Below are 19,225 nucleotides of genomic sequence, written 5' to 3'. Positions count from 1 at the left end.
ATACTAACTCTTTTCGTTTTCATTTAAAGAAATCTTAAACATGATAGCCACACAAATGTGGTTCATGCAACGCGTATTGATTATATTCACAGCACATAACGTTTGCCTATTTATAATATATATATATATATATATATATATATATATATATATATATATATATATATATATATATATATATATATATATATATATAAAACACAAACCTGCCTCTTTTCGTTTTAAATATAATATAAAAACATTAAACATTTTAATATGGTCCAGGCAATATGTGCATTTGTACTAAACAACAGATTTTGCAGTAAACAACATTACAGTTTTTAAATTTTTAAATACAATTATTACAATTTAAAATGACAAAACTCAAACCAGTCTCTTTTTGTTAAATTTCAGTTTTATCAATATTAGCCATGATAAAAGTATAAGTAAAAGGTATAAAAAGCTATACAAATAAAGCAAACAATTCAGTCAAACATACAAAGTCAGCGCTAGTCTAACCATACAACGATGACCGGGCGCTCGGCACTCATGTACCCCGCCTGGAACAGCCTTTCCTCAGCTATAGTCGTTCTGACGTTCGCCGCTTTCGCTGGCGTCTCTGTAGTGGTTAAACATGAGATATAATTCGTCTTGTGTATATCTAACGGGCGATTTTTGGTCTCGTGAATCTATAATTTATTCCCTGGCCAATCGTTTTGGCTAAGGGGAAGTTTCATAACTTTATAAGCTATTTAACATTACCTTTGTATGGGTTTATAGAGCGCTGACTTTGTGTTTGACTGAATTGTTTGCTTTATTTGTATAGCTTCTTATACCTTTTACTTATACTTTTATAATGGCTAATATTGATAAAACTGAAATTTAACAAAAAGAGACTGGGTTGAGTTTTGTCATTTTAAATTGTAATAATTGTATTTAAAAAAATTAAAAACTGTAATGTTGTTTACTGCAAAATCTGTTGTTTTGTACAAATGCACATATTGCCTGGACCATATTAAAATGTTTAATGTTTTTATATTATATTTAAAACGAAAAGAGGCAGGTTTGTGTTTTATATATGGGTGATTCTCCAACTAGAAGCACTTTTGGCACTGTGAGTTTATGTAAAATTCACTCTCTTAAAACACTCTTAAAACAATCTTTCTTGCTTCATTCATTTGTCTTCTAACACAATATAACAGTGGGCAGTTTTAGAATTCCATGGATTATTATTATTTTTAACAGTTTTTCTGAAGAGCCATGTCATTTCCACCACTTTTCAATTTATGTATTTTATTACAATTTAATATTGTAAAACTGTTATATAAGATTATGCATCTGTCAACAACATCAGTGGGCTACCTAATCATGTAACAAAATAAATCTTAATACTTCATGAACTTAATGCATTTTCATTTAAAGTTGCTAAAATGCCACGAGTTGCCACGAGTTGGGATTTTTGCCTACAGCATCTAATTTTTGCTCAGGTCTATGTTTATTATAAGTCACTCACACATATATTGTGAGTAATGAACTATTACTACTTATTTTAAAATACATTTAGATCCTCATCATTGGTTATTCTTATTTTTTTTCTTAAAAACTGTAGTGGTGGAAAGTGGTGGAAATGACGGTTTATAGTGGAAAGATTGTTTCTGTTTATTTTTACTTAAATTGCCAGTGTAAAATATTTTTAACCATATATTTTATTATTTAACATATATGAGTTGAACAGTATACCTAATAGTTTTAAAAATAATGATTACAAATGATATGCAAATTATATAAACATTCATATAAATATAGATAAATAAAAATACATTTAGAGTGTACTGGAATGGTGATATATAAAGTTTTCAGTCCAAAAGCACAAATATGTCATGAGAACATGAGTCCAAATCTACGCCTCAAATTTCTCAGAGGTGGAAATGACGGAGGTGGAAATGACATTTTAGCAGTTTTTCTGCAATATTAGCACACCCTCATGTCAGGCTTAGCCACTTTTGGACTTATTATGTTGTTTACTCGTAATAAACATAAATACATTATTTTCATATTTGTTGTACATAATTCACCCGAACTACAGACAAGGTGGAAATGACGCTGAATAAAAATATTCAGTATAAAAGCTTGACTTACCTTGATTTATTTTCTTGTGCTGAAGAGCACATGTGCCTGAAGTTTCATCTTCAACTAATACATCCTTTTCACAGTTATTTCCATGATTACCAAGTAAATAAAATATTTAAGGTGGGTCTATTAAAGTGGATTTTGTTGAGGGAGGTGGAAATGACGGAAAACTTGGGGACAGACGTATTTCATTCCAAAAATAGTTTAAAATTATGACATACATATGGAATTTCGATGGTATGACATTATTTTATTTGTCCTTAAGACAAACATGTTAAAAAATATTTTTAAATCGATCCTTTAATATAATTTTCTAACATTCAAAGAGGGCCAGTCTGGGTTGGGGACAAGCATAAAACTGCAAAATCTGCTAATAAACAGCCATGCAAAAGCATTTTTAAAAGAAAAAAGGGGCAAGATTTGGTGGTTACTAGGATGTTGGAGCATGAACTTCATAATGACAGTTTATTTGTGCACTTATTTGTTTATTTATTTACAAAAAAAGGCCAGGGACAACAAAAGTGCCTGTAGTTGGAGAATCACCCATATATATATATTTTTTTTATAAATAGGCAAACGTTATGTGCTGTGAATATAATCAATACGCGTTGCATGAACCACATTTGTGTGGCTATCATGTTTAAGATTTCTTTAAATGAAAACGAAAAGAGTTAGTATGGTGTTTTATCACATATTTCGTTGTCTAAAATATACAGAGATAGCCGGAGTAGCAGAGCGAGCTCGAGTGACTCGCGCTGCGTCTGAAGGTGGGCGGGGTTAGGATTTCCCAAGATTTTCCATGATGAAAGTGACCAATCATAAGAGGGTCAGTGCCCTCCTTGGTTTCCGCCCCCAAATTGTCAAAAGTCATGTAGACTCGAGCGAGCAGAAATCAGCTGAGCGAGCAGAAATCCACTGCGCGAGCAAAACAGCACTCCGCGAGCAGAAGCCCGCTGCGCGCGAGCAGGATTCCACTGTACAAGCATGAGAGTATGCCAGGCGCTCGCTTGCAGCTACCTGTACACCTCTCGGTTGTTGAATTTGTGCGCGAGTACTTTTATCATGCCAGCTGAAGGTTCATTTTTGCGCGTGTGAAATAACATAATGTGCTTGTGAGCATGTCTTACACGCTCATAACATTTGACTAAAAAATGACGCCATACACCTTTATTTTCTTTATAATAAAGGGTTTCTATCGGAAAACGCTTAACGTATAATTAAATGCATTGCGTTCATATTCTGGGCTCATCTGCTTTTCTGTAGGATAGTATGGTTTATTAATAAGGTGTGTACAGCATTTGATCTTTATCACTGAAGTAGCCTATTAAGCCACATTAAGCTTTTTCTTTATGCTTAGCCTAATATGCAATTAAACCTATTTTTTACAGTCTATGAATTAAACACAATGTTCGTATTCTGGGCTCATCTGCTATTAATAAGGTGTGTACAGAATTTGATCTTTTAACATGAATGTCCGTTGGGGGCTGCTATTTCTTCAGCTTTTTGAACGTATGATAAAGACATGATTGGCTATCAATTTTATGTGGATAAAGGGATATTTTGTACATGACTACACACGTCCTTATAAGGCCAAGAAAATGTGTCGTTTTAATGAAATAAGATCTCGTTATTACGAGAAAAATATGTCGTTAAAACGACATAAGATCTCGTTATGACATAATTGAGTGGAAAAAATTATATGTATGTGGCAGCAATGCGTCACCGTAGTTTTTCATAAACTTCGATTTAAGAATAAAGAATTTTCCAAGCAAAATTATTAAGTCGACTATACAGAGAAATTTGAGTCAGAAAAGTAAAAGAAGATATCAAAATTAGATAAATGTAGGCTATGTTTGAGCCAAGTTGTTGAAACATTGTTGTTGCCATTAATGAAACATTGTAGGCTATCATTCTACAGAGAAGAGCTATGTGCAGGGCCGGCTCTAGACATTTGGAGGCCCTAGGCAAAATTCATGTTGGAGGCCCCCAAACCCCCAATAAAAAACACTTGAAACAAATATGATTCCTAACCTTTTTATTTATACAACATTTAATTTTAAATTTTGTATATTTTGACTTACACAGTACATTTGGACACATTACTATTTTTAATGTTTTTGAAAGAAGTCTCTTATGCTCATCAAGCCTGGATTTATTTGATCAAAAATACAGAAAAATAATATAGTGAAATATTACAATTTAAAATAATGGTTTTCTATTTTACTATAAAATATATTTCTGTGATGCAAAGCTGAATTTAGTGTCACGTGATCCTTCAGAAAACTTTATAATATTCTGATTTATTATCAAATGTTAGAAATGGTGCTTAATATTTATTTTATAACATGTGATACTGTTTTTCAGGATTTTTGATTATTAAAAAGTTGTTTTAAAAAAGTCTTCACTATCACTTTTATATATTTAACACATCCTTGCTGAATATTCCTGTTTTTTTCTGTATTTTTGATCAAATAAATGCAGGCTTGTACAGCATAATAATAAACTTCTTTCAAAAACATTAAAAATAGTAATGGGTCCAGACTTTTTACTGGTAGCAAATTTTATCTAAGGTAATCTCTTTTTTGTTTAATGAAGATGTTATTGTTGTTGTTGTTATTGTACTGTTTTATTCAGTTTATTCACAGTTCCAGAATACCACTCCAGTAGATGAACATGAACGTGCTTTTATAATTTTTTTCATAGCTGCGTTATGGGCAGGATTTTTCCCTCCCATTTAATCAATATTGACTGCAGATATTGTCATATTATTAATATCATTAATATGTTATTATGTATTGCATTGCTACCTTAAATATGCTATACACAAATCAAGTGGAAGAGAAAGATACGATCGCTACTGAGCAGAAAAAAAAATCTAAACTAATATTCGTATAGGCTATGATGTCAGGGTATTATCTAATCATCAGCATCAGCATATAGAAGATAGACCCATATGAGATCCTTTATTTGAAACATTTAAAAATGTTGCAGTGTGTTAACTTTTAACTTTGAATACAGACGTCTTGTCTTTTCATTTTGTAGCTTTTTTACTAGTCAGCTCCCAACGCGATGTTATTCATTGTACGCGCAAATTCAAAGCGTCGCGTCTGGGCACGTTAATGACGCTCGCGCTCTTTTAAACTCGTAGACTAACAAAGCGGTGAATGATTTTTCCAGAAATGACGCTGATCTACAGTAGCCCACAAGTTTATATTTAAAATACATTCCAATCACTCCAAAATCGATGACCTGCATTACGAGCTATGCTTCTTTGCGTGTCTATTTATCTTGTAGATAGGACATTTGTACATATTTTTTTTTTCCCTCTGTCTGGGCCCCATCCCGCCAATCGGGCCCTAGGCACGTGCCTAGTTTGCCTTTGCGTTAATCCGGCTCTGGCTATGTGATCAATTATAGAATAAATGGTCTAACGTTTCCGTTTCCATAAAGCAAAAGCTGCATTTTTCGTCTACGGTAGGCTATAAATTTAGAGATAATCTTGTTACAGGGGTAATAAATTATATTTCTTTAAATTTGTTTGTAATTAAAAATGTATGTGGGTTACTCCATGCTCTATTCCAATTATCATTTTCATACAAGGGGGACCATTTGTATCTGGAGGCAGGGATAGATTTTGCAAATAAAAGATTTTTATTACTTTTTTTATTTTTATTATTTTTGTTGTTAACTTTTCTGTCTAGAAAAGATAGACCATTTATTGAAACACTGCTGTAGAAAGACCAACAAGTTAGAGCCTGTTTATGGAATATTCGCTTCTTTTTTTAGTAAATCCAAGCAATTGGGTGATGACAAATTTAAGAGGCTTTAATATTAAACAAAAATTCACTTTAAAGAAAAGCTTCCTACAAAACAAAACAAAAATCATGTCTCCCGATATAGCCTATTGCAAATCCAATCTTACTCATGCTATTCACTTTTCGTTATCAACATCGGAAAAATAACATTAGATTGGGACGACGTGTGTATCAGGCGTCTTATAGGCCTTTATCGCATCACAATAGAACGCCGGAAGTAGCCGTCAAAAATAGCTGAAGCAGTGTACTGCGTCTTCCGGTTATTGCGTTCGACATGGCTGCCTGTATTCGCTGGACAACTTCGCTCTCGCATCTCCCAAAAGTTGGCCAAGACGATGTGGTGCGACTCGTAAATGAACACTCAAAGGTAAAATCATCCAAGTTGGAGAAAGGATACAAGTTCTTCTACGAAAATTTTGTCTTCAATTATAGAGGTAAGTAGCTTGAATTCTGTTCTGTTGGCGAGTTATCGCTAGCTTGTTATGTTTAAAGCTATTCGTCAGCTTGTTAGATAGGTTCAAATACAGAAAAAAAACGTATCCTATTTGAATAATTCGAACAATGTGACTGATTATTAATGCTTTCAAGTTTTATTATTTTGCTTTCACTTGAGTATGTCAGTGTCAGTGGTCATTAACAGTTAAACTTTTGCCTGAGGAGCCCCAAAGGCTCTAGCTAACGTTAATGGCCCGATGTTTTGATGATCACTTTGGCCACATTAACATTCCGAAATGCCGTTGCGGCATTTTAAGAATCACAGCCTAAGGTTAAATTGTATGTGGTTAAACATTGAATCCTTTTTCAGTATGATGTGTGACTATTCCCCCTTTTTAATGCAGTGTCAGATTTAGTGAGTGAGGAAGTGGTAGTGCAGGCGAGCTGCTACCGTTCTATGCGAAAGAATGAAGAGCCACATACACTTCAGGTTACATTGCTTGTCAGGAAGTTCAGGCCGAAATCATGCTCTAGTTCCTAACTTACTCGTCAACATGCGTTAGTGGCTTTCTGTAGTCTTTTGTTTATCAACAGGACATCATGTGGATAGTAGCCTAATCTTTCTGATCCTTGATGGATTTCATCAGATTTACAGTTTGGATCCAGACAGTGCTACAGTACCAAATTACCCCACACTTGTAATGTGTAGTGAATAGAGCATGGTTTCAGACCTATAAAGGTTCAGGTGCATTTGTTCAGTATGTTTTTGTTCCATATATCTGCTGTTGCAGATGTACCTTTTTTTTGTTCTGCTGTTGCCTTAATTTTGTTCAACCTAGTTTCACAATAATGTTCCTAGTGTCAGATAAATGCTAATTACAGTATAGGCTAAAATTTAGCCTAAACATCCAAACTTTCCCTCAAGTATATGTTCTCCATTTCTAGATTGTGCTGCATGCCGTTAGACCTGTGGAGTTAAATGGATGCTCCTGCTCGTGTGCTGCTGGAATGGCTTTATGCAACCATGTGGTTGCACTCCTGTTCCAAACAGCTCACTACAGCACCATGGGGCTGAAAACTGTGCCAACCCCACTGTCGTGCACCGGTGTGATTCAATCATGGCACCGTCCAAGGACACAGGTAAGTTTGTCTGATGCAAGTTGTGTCTTTAAAGGGGTCATATAATGCCATTTTTGTACAAGCTAATATGATTCTTTAGGGTCTAAATTAAAAGTTTGTAATATACTTTAATTAAAAATTCTTATTAGCATTGTAAGAAAACACTCATTTTACCTGGTCAAAAACAGCTCTGTTTTCAGCATGCCGTTTCAGTGCATGTGTCTTTAAATGATAATGAGCTTTGCTCACCCCGCCCCTCTGTTCTGTGCGTACACCGTTTCTACACACAATAACCACGCGTTGTTCATTATAAACGTGGGATTATGAAATATATTGAGAATGTCGTACATAGAAAACATGCTGTAATGTACCCTGAGTATAAACCTTAGACGCATTCATCGTGAAGCCTGCAGCAAGGCTGGCAAATTTCGCAAAGATTAATATAAATACTAATATAAAGGTTAATAAAACATTACACTCACATCTTCTGGAGGTTCAGCAGGAGCACGTTGGTACCGATCCGTTTTTTCTCGTTTGTAAAGCTGTCTGGTGTGAAATGATTTGCGCAAACATGAAAGCATGGACGATCGTGGGGAATCCCCATGAGGGAATCCCCGCGTCAATCCTTTGGGCATATCGCTTCAAAAACAAAACTCAGCCACTGCGTCTTCAACGGCTCGGATTTAGGAACATCCAAATGACTGCTGTGTTCCTTATTACATCTAAGAACTGAACACCACAATCGCTTAGACGCCATTCTACTCCAGCATAACAACAATGGCGGACTACTATGACGGCTGTCACAGCTTGCTCAGGGCGGGTCTTGTGTTGAAACACGGCTGTCACTCACAATAGCGGGAGGGGCGTACGATCTTATGACGTCACAATATCGAACGGCTTGATTTCAGAGAGGGTCAAACATATAAGGAGATTAAAACAAAACCACTGGATGGATTTTTATCATGATAGGATGGTTTTGTACAGGCACTGCCAACAGACATTTCAGTGCAATCAACTTGTAAAAGTGCATGTACCATTATATGACCCCTTTAAAGTTTGTAAGTGCACACTGTTGGAATACTGATTCTGGTGTAGATGTTTCTGCACAGTGTATCCGTATCCTACACCTCATCCATATGAATTGTTCACATGGTTTGTCTGGGTCCCTCAGATATAGCCATACATGCTGTATACTCAATAATGATGTTTGAAATTCTAGAATTACTCACAACCCACACATCACATTTCAGTATACATTTGTTTCCTTCTATTTTGCAGAGCAGCGGTTGCCTGCATAGGATGTACACCTACAATATGACTTGTGTGCTGAATTAAACTGATACTCTCTAAGACTTGCAACTGCATTTAATTTCTTTTTGTGTTGATACAGGGGATTCGTCCCGAACCCACGGATGAACTCGTGGTACGAAAGCCGAAGGCGCTAGGACGCAGTAGTGTCAAATCTACTCTGTATCGCGCTTACGCTGGTAAGTATTAATTTATTTACTTAAAGACCTTTATCACGGCAGAATTGATTACCGGAAGTGCTCGTCGAAGCGGTGTATCGATTTTTCCGGTTATGTATTTTCAATGTGCTGTTGTTAACACCTAGTTGAATAAATGCCTCTGAAAATGTCCAGATTTTAAAATCATCCTGCGGATGCTAATTTTAAGAGACAGGAAAAGAGATATTTTGATGATTACTGTGTACAGGATTTTTCAAACTCAAAGGAACTTGTAGGTTTTTAATCTAACATAAGCCATGGCTCTTAAACATGCGTGAAAATTTCACCACACGTTAGTGCTCGTCTAAATAGTGACCACGACGCTGCAGTGTGTATGAGCACTGATGAATAAGATCAAAATGAACATTTTTATTTATTTGTATTAAATATTGTATTGTCATTATTCTGTGTCATTTTTCATTTCACTGTATGTAATTCACACATTTATGCCAATTTTTCGCACTGTTAGTCTGTTAAAGGGATAGTTCACCCAAAGATGAAAATTCTGTCAGTAATTACTCACCCTCATGTTGTTCCAACCGCGTAAGACCTTCGTTCATCTTTAGAACACAAATTAAGATATTTTTGATGAAATCTGAGCCCTGTCTCACTCCTCCATAGGCTGCTAGGTGGCCCAAACTTGCTGGCCCAGAAAAGTTATTAAAGAGATCGTTAATATAGTCCAAGTGACTACAGTGGCTCAATCTTAAGTATATCAAGCGACGATAATACTTTTTGTGCGCAAAAACAAACAAAAATAATGACTTTATTCCACTATTCATTCATCTTAATTTGTCTTCCGAAGATGAATGAAGGTCTTATGCGGTTGGGTGAGTAATTACTGACAGAATTTTTGGGTGAACTATCCCTTTAAGATGAATTCAATTTGTAGCATCGTTACATTTCTTTAAGGCAGTTTAAGACATTCATTTATCTATTTTCATACTGCTCTTATGATAATAGACCATGGTTTTACTACAAATAAAATAAAAAATAAAACAACACGTTAATAGTTAAATCATGGTAACCAAAAATCAGCCATGGTTTTGCTAACCATATTGTAACCATGTTTATCAGTAAAAATTTGTTAAAATTCAGTTTAAAATGTAAATTCAACCGGTATGAAATATGATCAGTAAGATAAAAATACTGTTAATGAGAAGATGAGCACTGGACTTCGTCAGGTTAGTTTGGAAATAAATGTATTTATTATTCAGAATTCACATTTGAAAGGGAACATATTTACAGGAGGAACATTTCAACTAGTTGAAGATATAATGTAAACATCCTCAGCATCGCGTCTAGGACAACTCGAGGTGTCGCACACCAGACGCGCACTTTCTCAGTTTATGGCCAGCAATATTGTTAAGCACATTATGGAATTAAGATACTGTCTGTACTATGTTATGGTTAAACCTGAATCCGATTATGCATTATTATTATTCCTGAAAGTCTGATAGCATCAGCAATTTTCAAATGAGAACATGCAGATAGTGCTTTATATAAGATTAGCTACACTGTCACTTGTAAATCATTGGCAGTTATTAACTGATGAATGGTTTCTGTTACTTGTGTTTTTAGGACCCCTTCCTGACCCGACGGTGTTGTCAGTTGGAGCCCAACTACGTGACCATCAGCCACAACCTGGCATTTGTAAAATCTTATGCGGCCTCTCTGACCTGACTTTAGTGGACTCTAAATTTGGACTAGTCCCTCGAGGTTCCGTTCTTTCTTATCAGTGTACACCAATAATACCCCGAGAAATCATTAAGCATCCAGAAGCCCCCTCATTCCCACAACTTCCATTAATTAGTGGCTACACAACATTAGAACGGCATCTACATTTTGTCCCCAATTGTCATCAGTTTTATCACATGCAGAGTTTAGAACTAACCCATGAATGTGCAAGTATCATCGAAGAGAATACAAGGGGGCAGTCGGAGAATCCTTTGTGGAAGGAAGTCCGACAGCCCCGTCTAACTTCCAGTAGATTCGGCGAAGTTTGTAGCGTTAGAGGGGAGTCATCTAGTCAGGCTCTGGCAGCCAGGATCATAAAGGGGGTAAGGCAAACACCTGCCATGAAAAGGGGTATTGACCTTGAGCCAGAAGTTTTACAACAGTACAGTGACCTTTGCAATGTCAGTGTTGCTCCTTCTGGATTCGTTGTGAATCCTAATGCGCCTTACCTCGGTGCTAGCCCTGATGCCAAAGTGTATGATCCCACTGCAAATCCACCCTTTGGGTTAGCTGAAGTGAAATGCCCAGATGTTAACAGTATAACAGAGGTTACACATGTGAAGTTTATTGGTGGTCAGGCCAAACTAAAAAAAAATCACAAGTATTTCTGGCAAGTGCAAGGCCAGTTAGCCATAACTGGTTTAAAATGGTGTGATTTCATTACATCCACACAAAGTGACCTCACAGTAGAGCGAATTTGGCTCGACGAGTCGCTGATCAGTGAAATGAAAGATAAACTTGATCTATTTTATTTTGCCACATATATGGAAACGTACCTGAAACTAAAGTAAATCGGCTATACATCCCCCCCACCACACACAGACACACACAAACAAATGGGGTCTCTTTCTGATTTTATCTATGGAACAGACATACCTACTCTCTAATCATCACCCCCACCACCACATGCATGTGCGCACGCACACGCACACACACACACACACACACACACACACACACACACACACACACACACACACACACAAATGTTCCCACACATGTGTGCTTTATCCATTAACGAATTGTTTAAATTGTAAATTAAATTTATGTAAATATAAATGTAATATGAGTGTCTGATTTTTTTGTGTGTATACATGTTACGTTAGTGTATTAATTTTCACATAAATTATTTTTTTATAATAAATGTATATATGTCATGCTATATATATAATATATATATAATAAATAATAAATGCTATGTCATGTTTTAATGCAATAAAATGTAAACCAAACAAATCTGAATCATTCATCTTATGCCTATGTTAAGGGTTTCACACTGGGACATCACCCTTCACATCCAGAGGGCCTTGGTAGTTGAACATTAAGCAACAAGTTGCCCATAGCTGATTGACGGACCCTGAAAGGGTCAAAGGAATGGTTGTGTCCCAGATATGATATTCCTTCACTCTTCTGATGGCTCTCTCCACCAGGATTCTTAGTCGGGCGATGTTCTGGGTTTTTTCCTGTGTCCTCTTTGCTGAACCTGGTGCCTCTTTTGAAGGGGGGGATTATGAGGGTTGCTCCAACATCAGACAGCATCTGGTCAATGACAAAGCCTTTATCAGCCATGCATGCATCTCCAGGCTCAAACAGGCTGAGGATCCCTGACTGGCGTGTAATTTCTCGATCTGATATTGAACCTGTGAAAAGCTTTGAGATGAAGGTGATAACACCACATGGGGCAATGCCAATTAGACCTTTGAAAGTATTGGTGTTCTTATAGGAGGAGAATGTTTCTGACTGGAGGGTAAGTGATGATGGTGCCTCACATCTTATTTCTGTGCAGTCCAGAATAACATGCACGTTCGGGCAGTACTGTGCAAACTTTGGTGGCATTGTTGCTTGCACCTGTTCCCTTGTCATCCAGATTGGCACTGATCCCAAAACAATGAATAGATAGTTGGCCCATGTAATTATTATTCTACTCACCGTAGTGAGACTAATGCCAAATATGTCGGCAATCACCTTCTCCTTCATACCAACGGCAACTCTACAGCAGTAAAGAAACAGTTCATCCACAAGTGCCAGCCTCCGGTTCGGGCTTGGTTTCTCCAATGCCATGACATCGCTTGCCCTCTGAGCTCTGCTCCAGTAGACTAGCCTAGATGCTGAGGGGGCAACCGATTCCCAAAACGACCAAAACACCTTCTCTGACTGAAAACGGGTGTAAAACCGGAATTCTTCGTCAGTGGCACAGTATCTGTTGATGTTTAGTGTGCATGACAGGTCCCTCAGTTGTCTTTCTAAACTCCTGACCTTAGCCTCCAGTTGCCTGATGGTTTCAGCAGCAGCATCAGCATCTAGTCCACTGGCGGGTTCTTGATCCTCCGCGACTGTAGGCTGTTCATCCGCGTTCTCTATAGCAGAGTCGCTATTCTGAAACTCTTCAACTAACGTTACTTCAAAACGCGCATTAACCCGATCGTAAACTGACTGGCGAAGCACACGAGTTTCCCCCCAGCTGTTCCACGAAAATCGGCTTGGCGTAGTACCGGATTTTAGTCTCCTCCGCCCACTTTTCGAGACGTAAATGCTCTCCTCGTCAAAGTGCAAGCTGCACACAAACGTACTTCCCCGACTTATATTGAACGAAGGACCTTCGTCCCTCCTTATCAATCTCACCCAAGCCTTGCGGAGATGTTCGTCCTTTGGGAAGTCATGGAAGCTAAGGTATGGCTGTCTTTGTTTTGACGTTGAACAACCCGGTACACTGCAATAGCACCGGCGAGAGGAGGCAGCCATAGTTTATCTGGTAACTAAGTAACCACCGGAAGTGCGAGTACACTGCTTGGCGATTTCGAACGTTGCGAAACCAGGAAATGCGATAAAGGCCTATTAGGCGACGTACTGAGGGACGACGTGTGTATCAGGCGTCTTATTAGGCGACGTGCCTGGTTCAGACGTTATGATTTTTTATAAATTTCTCACGTACGCCGTCGCCACGTCGCCGTAAGGTATACGTTACTACTGTGACGCCGCCGTGACGTCGCCGCCGGTCTGTCGTCTGACGTCTCTATCAATCCCATTCAAAAATAGACACGGACTGACGGCGACGGAGGGGTAGACTGCTCCTTCGCCTTCTTCAGGGTAGACTTAGAAAAGGCATTATCCGCTCGCCATAGACCTACAACCAATCAGAGCAACGCAGTGAGCGACGCATAGTTGTCAACAGAGCTCAACTGCACACACAGTATGGAAGTAAAATAATCTCAAATGTTTTTGAAACAAAAAGCCTGTTGAATTGCACTACTTGAAAAATAATAGGCATTGCATTAACCATGCTTGCATTTTAATGCATTGTATTTTTAGGGCTTGCATTTTTATGGGCTGAAATGCAACATGGTTGATTAATTAAGCTGTGAATATTTCAATTTAAAACATTTCAAACACATTTTCATTATTAAAAATTCAATAATCCATATTCACCTTTCATATTTCACTTCCAAAATATTCAAACTGTTTAAAAATACAACCTATAATATTCAACAGGCAATTTTCGGTGCATTTTATTTCGCTTCCACAAATTCGCTTCCACAAATTCAGTGGTTCAAATTCGATAGTAAATTCAACGGAACTGCAGGAAAAGCAATAGATTACCGAGATACTCTCCATCTGCTGTTAGTCAATCCCACCAGCAGGTGGTAAAGCGCGTGTTGTTGACGAAGACCAGCAACTGTTAGAGCAAGACATTCATCATTCATTAAACTCATTTAACAGCAATGTAAGTGTATTTGTAATTATTATGACGGCGGTTGTATGTTAAATTCAGTGTCTTCACGGTTACTTTCCCTGTGTAGCCTACAATCATCTTTCTCTACCGTGAACAAGATTATACGTTAATGTTATTCCCCGATGCGGATACGCAGATCCAATGTTACATTTTTGAGGTTGACGTATATTTCTCCTGGTTGTTTAGTTGCCTTAACATTATATTGTGGCGATGTGCTGCATGCAAGCTATTAGGGTTTCCCTCAAAACGTCAGGATTCCCCTGCTGGACATATAAAACGCTTAATGTAGCTTAATGGACTAATTGTGATATAAAAGACCAAACTCGCAGGCAAGCAGATGGACTTAGAATAATGCACAAAGTTTAATGCTGAGCGTTTCCCAGTGATAGACTGGCATAAAGTTGGCTTGACGTTGGACATTCGCACATTTAGGGACCGTCTCTAAAGTGTTAGCCTACGTCTTTGGTATACACGTTTCAAACTTCAATATCATTTGAATAGAACGACTTACAGTCATAAAACCAACTGTAAAGTGTTCATGTGGTGCCAGCCATAATGCGCACCCTTTGGATTTTTTATATTTATTCAAATAAATTAAAGTTTGCTATTGAAGTTAGAAACGTGTATGCCAATGTTGTATGCAACTTTTGAGACGGTCCCTAAATGTGCGAATGTCCAAATGTCAAGCCAATTTTACATTTAGGCTACATTTAGTCATTTATTTAGCAGACGCTTTTATCCAAAGCGATTTACAGTTAAACTAACAATAGGAGGACAACAATATGCAAGTACTATGACTCTTCCCAGTTTAAGCTAATGCAACGTAGCTTACTACTCTCTCTCTCTCTCTCTCTCTCTCTCTCTCTCTCTCTCTCTCTCCACACACACACACACACACACACACACACTTACACACACACACACACACACACACACACACACACATATATATGTGTGTGTGTGTGTGTGTGTGTGTGTGTGTGTGTGTGTGTGTGGAGAGAGAGAGAGAGAGAGAGAGAGAAGAGAAAAGAAAGTGTTAATGATCAAGTGTTGATTTTATGCCAGTATATCACGAAACGCTCTGCATGAAACTTTGCGCGTTACGTTCATATTCTTAGTCCATAGTAGCCTACAGCCTACATCCCCATAAAGGTGCGAGTTTGGTCTTTCATATCACTGTATTAGTCCATAGCGTTTTGCCCCGACGGAAGGGGAATCCTTGAGTGTGAGATATTGAGGGAAACCGATTATAATCCTGTTCATGTAGGTAGAGAAAGCTGATAACATGTAGGCTACAAAATGTAACAATGAAGTTATTGAATGAAACATAAACACAGCTTTTGTGTCATCTTGTTATCATCTTTTCCGCATATATATACTGATACGGGTAATCATTTTCATTTTATGAATGAATGGCTTGCTCTAACAGTTGCTGGTCTTCGTCAACAACACGCGCTTTTGCACCACCTGCTGGTGGGATTGACTAACAGCAGATGGATAGTATGCTCGATAATCTTTTGCTTTTCCTGCAGTTCCGTTGAATTTACTGTCGAATTTGAACCACTGAATTTGTGGAAGCGAATTTGTGGAAGCGAAATAAAATGGACCGAAAATTACCTGTTGAATTTTATAGGTTGTATTTTTAAACAGTTTGAATATTTTGGAAGTGAAATATGAAAGGTGAATATGGATTATGGAATTTTTAATAATGAAAATGTGTTTGAAATGTTTTTAATTGAAATATTCACAGCTTAAATATTCAACCATGTTGAATTTCAGCCCATAAAAATGCAAGCCCTATAAATACAATGCATTAAAATGCAAGCATGGTTAATGCAATGCCTATTATTTTTCAAGTAGTGCAATTCAACAGGCTTTTTGTTTCAAAAACATTTGAGATTATTTTACTTCCATACACACGCAGGAAGAAGTAGTAAAGTAATGAGTAAAGTAATAATAAAGCACTCCAGGAGGGTGACCAAAGGAGAAACCACAATGACCACAGGGTTTTCATTGCGTCCCATCTTCTTAGCGACCATCGGAGTCATCTGATAAATTAAACTTTTGCCGAATCCCATAGGACGGACGGCAAACACATCTTTCCGATCGACAAATGCCTTGATCGCGGTTCTCTGTTCATCTTTTAAAATTAATGCGCTGTCCATTTCTTTTATGACAGACGCGATAGCGGAATCTAAACATCTCAATTCTCCTGCTGCAGTCGTTTTTGTTGAAAACCAATTCAACCCAAGCGCTCGTTGGTGACGTGGGTGATTACATAACCGCAGATCATCTGTCCATCATCGATTAAAGCCCACCCTGGCAATTTGATTGGCTCGGCCTTTTGGGAGCCGAGCATAATTACTCCTCAACGGATCGAGTCCAGACCGAACTTCCCGACCAAAAAATGTTGTGGGCGGGGTTCGGGCTGGCACCCTGGCTAATTAGAGAGTCAAAAAAAGCAACATGCTCCAGAAATAGCTTTAGCTCCACCCACTCCCATGAAGCACTGCAAATGAGTTAATCAGCCAATCAAGTCCATCTCCCCACCTTCAATACTGAAATGTTTGTTTTTTTGTTTTTTTTTTGGGGGGGGGGGGGTTAACATTGTTTTTCACAAGTAATACAAGTTATTTCAATTTTTATTTTACACATACTGTACAGGCATACATTTCTGTGAGGCACTAGTAATATTCTAACAAGCATTGTAATCTGGAAGATGTGGTATTGTGCTTGTCGCAACATAAATGCAGCCAATTTCTTCATTAAGGATGCAAATTGTTTTTGACAAGAGAATATCAATGTTTATATTCATATCCGAAAGAGAAGTCCTCCTCAGGCGGCAACTATAACATAAAGGTAGGTCTTTGGAGTCTGAGACATACTGAACTGACACTCAACAGAGCTCATAACAGTGAACTAATCCAATCATGAGAGTGTCAGCATCACTTCCTAATTATTTAAAATTTTAAATAAATGATCATTATTAGTATTATTCTATGTTTAAGTTTGAAATAAACAGAGAACATACGTCCATCCTTTGGCAAGAGTAGTAGTCACAATCTCAACCTGTAGCTAATGTATTTGGGGGGATATAATATTCATAAACTGGTTTCCACAAAGAACCCATTTGAGGCACAAGCTTCTGAAATGTTATGACCATGTTAAGAGTAAAAAAAAAACACAATTGTTCACTTTTTAGACATGTTACTTTTGTGATTAGTAATTAATTGGTTATTCTTTCTTAGTTCACAAGTAGTTCTCAATGAGGATATATTTCTTTAGTAATATTTAAAAACCTACCAAGGAACTACCTTTGTACTAAATTAGATATTACTTACTGCTTAGTTAATATTGCTTCCATATTAGTTAATAGTTTTAAGTTTGGTGTTAATGCAGTACTACCTATTACTTTCTGCATAGCTACTTGTTAACTACGGACCATTATTTTAAAGTGTTACAGAAGAATGTACTACACATTTTCACAGGTCATTTGGGTTCTGCATTTTATAAATTTATTTTCCAAAGTTAAAAGTAGAAAACAGGATTTCAGACTGTCTATCAGGAGAGATGTTTTCAATAATTATGGCAATCAGGTGGATTAGTGTTAATTTAATTTAAAGTTAAAATATCCAAGGCAGTAATATGTTCAGATTCTAGTTTAGCTATCTAAATTAGCAGAAGTCAGAAACAAGACATTATATGATAATAGAGACAAATAAGTGCATATATGTCTGTGATCTGCCATAAAACAAGAACAATGTACTAAAAACAGTAAAGTTGCTTGAATTTTTTGCTTACATACGACAACATTGTAAAAAAAAAAGTCTTTGTGGAGAAACACTATGTGCATAGGCTATAGATTGAACATGTAATACGCATGCATCTGATGTCACCGTTTTGACGTAATCTGTTTCAAAAATTAGCGTTTTTGTAGTTTACACGGAGACGATACCTGTATCATTTTCCAAAACTTGAACTTTGAACCACGTTTTCAAAAGTTTGCGTTTTCAGGCCTCCAAACCGCCGTTGATGACGACGTTTTTAGTTGAAAACGATTTTGTGTAAACAGCCCCTATGCACACTGCTACCAACATCCCCTGCAAATGACAGTTGTGGTCAGGTGTCTCTTAACAATATAGTATGCAAAGAGCTCATGCATGCTCATGCATGTTTTTCAGCTACAGTACAAAACCGGTTCAGCTGCCTCAGCAATTGATTTGAAGTCCTTAGGAACTAAAGTCTACAGTATAATTCTTGTTTCTCTGCAAAATAGGACTCTGAACCCTCAATAGGTAAAGCTGCAATATTGATAGATATTCATGCTATTTAAAATATATGATCTTTCAATAATGGTCGAATTATGAATTATGTTACCTGCATATCTAAACTTTATGAACCTGACATACTAAATTATTGTATTACTGCATTTTGGATTATTTCTAACTTCATGTCAGTCATTATACTGACTAACTAAAAGCAAATAGAGTATTAGTGAGATGTTTTTAAAAGAAATATCCCTTTAAAAAACCTTTGAAAAGTTTGGCCTTTTTTGTCAGAAAAGGTTTTGTACACGCTGTGAAAGTACCAAATCTAGATACCTGTCAGTTGTTAAAAGAGGGCGTCTATACATCGCATAGAGGGCGCATATCGACTGCAAAGGGGGCGCTCACAAGCACCCCTCTGAGGCTTAAAATGACAAATGGGACACACTACGGTCTCACGGACTTAACGGACACGCACACACGGCAGCCATTGTATGTCCACAAGACCAA

The 19,225-nt window shown here is 37.2% G+C and overlaps 1 protein-coding gene across 1 annotated transcript; it reads left to right on the top strand.

Annotated features, from left to right (window-relative positions):
- Window positions 1-6,189: 6,189 nt before the first annotated feature.
- On the top strand, window positions 6,190-11,623 carry LOC308693400 (uncharacterized protein). Its single transcript, XM_081370288.1, has 4 exons — window positions 6,190-6,358; window positions 7,305-7,499; window positions 8,869-8,965; window positions 10,565-11,623. The coding sequence occupies exons 2-4, from the start codon at window positions 7,368-7,370 to the stop codon at window positions 11,509-11,511; spliced, it is 1,176 nt and encodes a 391-aa protein (XP_081226414.1). The 5' UTR covers window positions 6,190-6,358; window positions 7,305-7,367; the 3' UTR covers window positions 11,512-11,623.
- Window positions 11,624-19,225: the final 7,602 nt, after the last annotated feature.

Source organism: Scardinius erythrophthalmus, assembly GCF_964197995.2.
Source record: "Scardinius erythrophthalmus genome assembly, chromosome: 7".
NCBI classification, from domain to species: Eukaryota; Metazoa; Chordata; class Actinopteri; order Cypriniformes; family Leuciscidae; genus Scardinius; species Scardinius erythrophthalmus.
Note: the sequence above shows the minus strand (reverse complement) of the source record. Positions and strands in the feature narration are given on the sequence as shown.

What these genes read in the sequence shown, in the direction of transcription:
- LOC308693400 (XM_081370288.1), top strand. Translation starts at nt 7,368, where the DNA reads ATGGCTTTATGCAACCATGTGGTTGCACTCCTGTTCCAAACAGCTCAC. An exon ending in GGCACCGTCCAAGGACACAG is followed by an intron (nt 7,500 to 8,868) that starts GTAAGTTTGTCT and finishes GTGTTGATACAG; the next exon opens with GGGATTCGTCCCGAACCCAC. An exon ending in TCTGTATCGCGCTTACGCTG is followed by an intron (nt 8,966 to 10,564) that starts GTAAGTATTAAT and finishes TTGTGTTTTTAG; the next exon opens with GACCCCTTCCTGACCCGACG.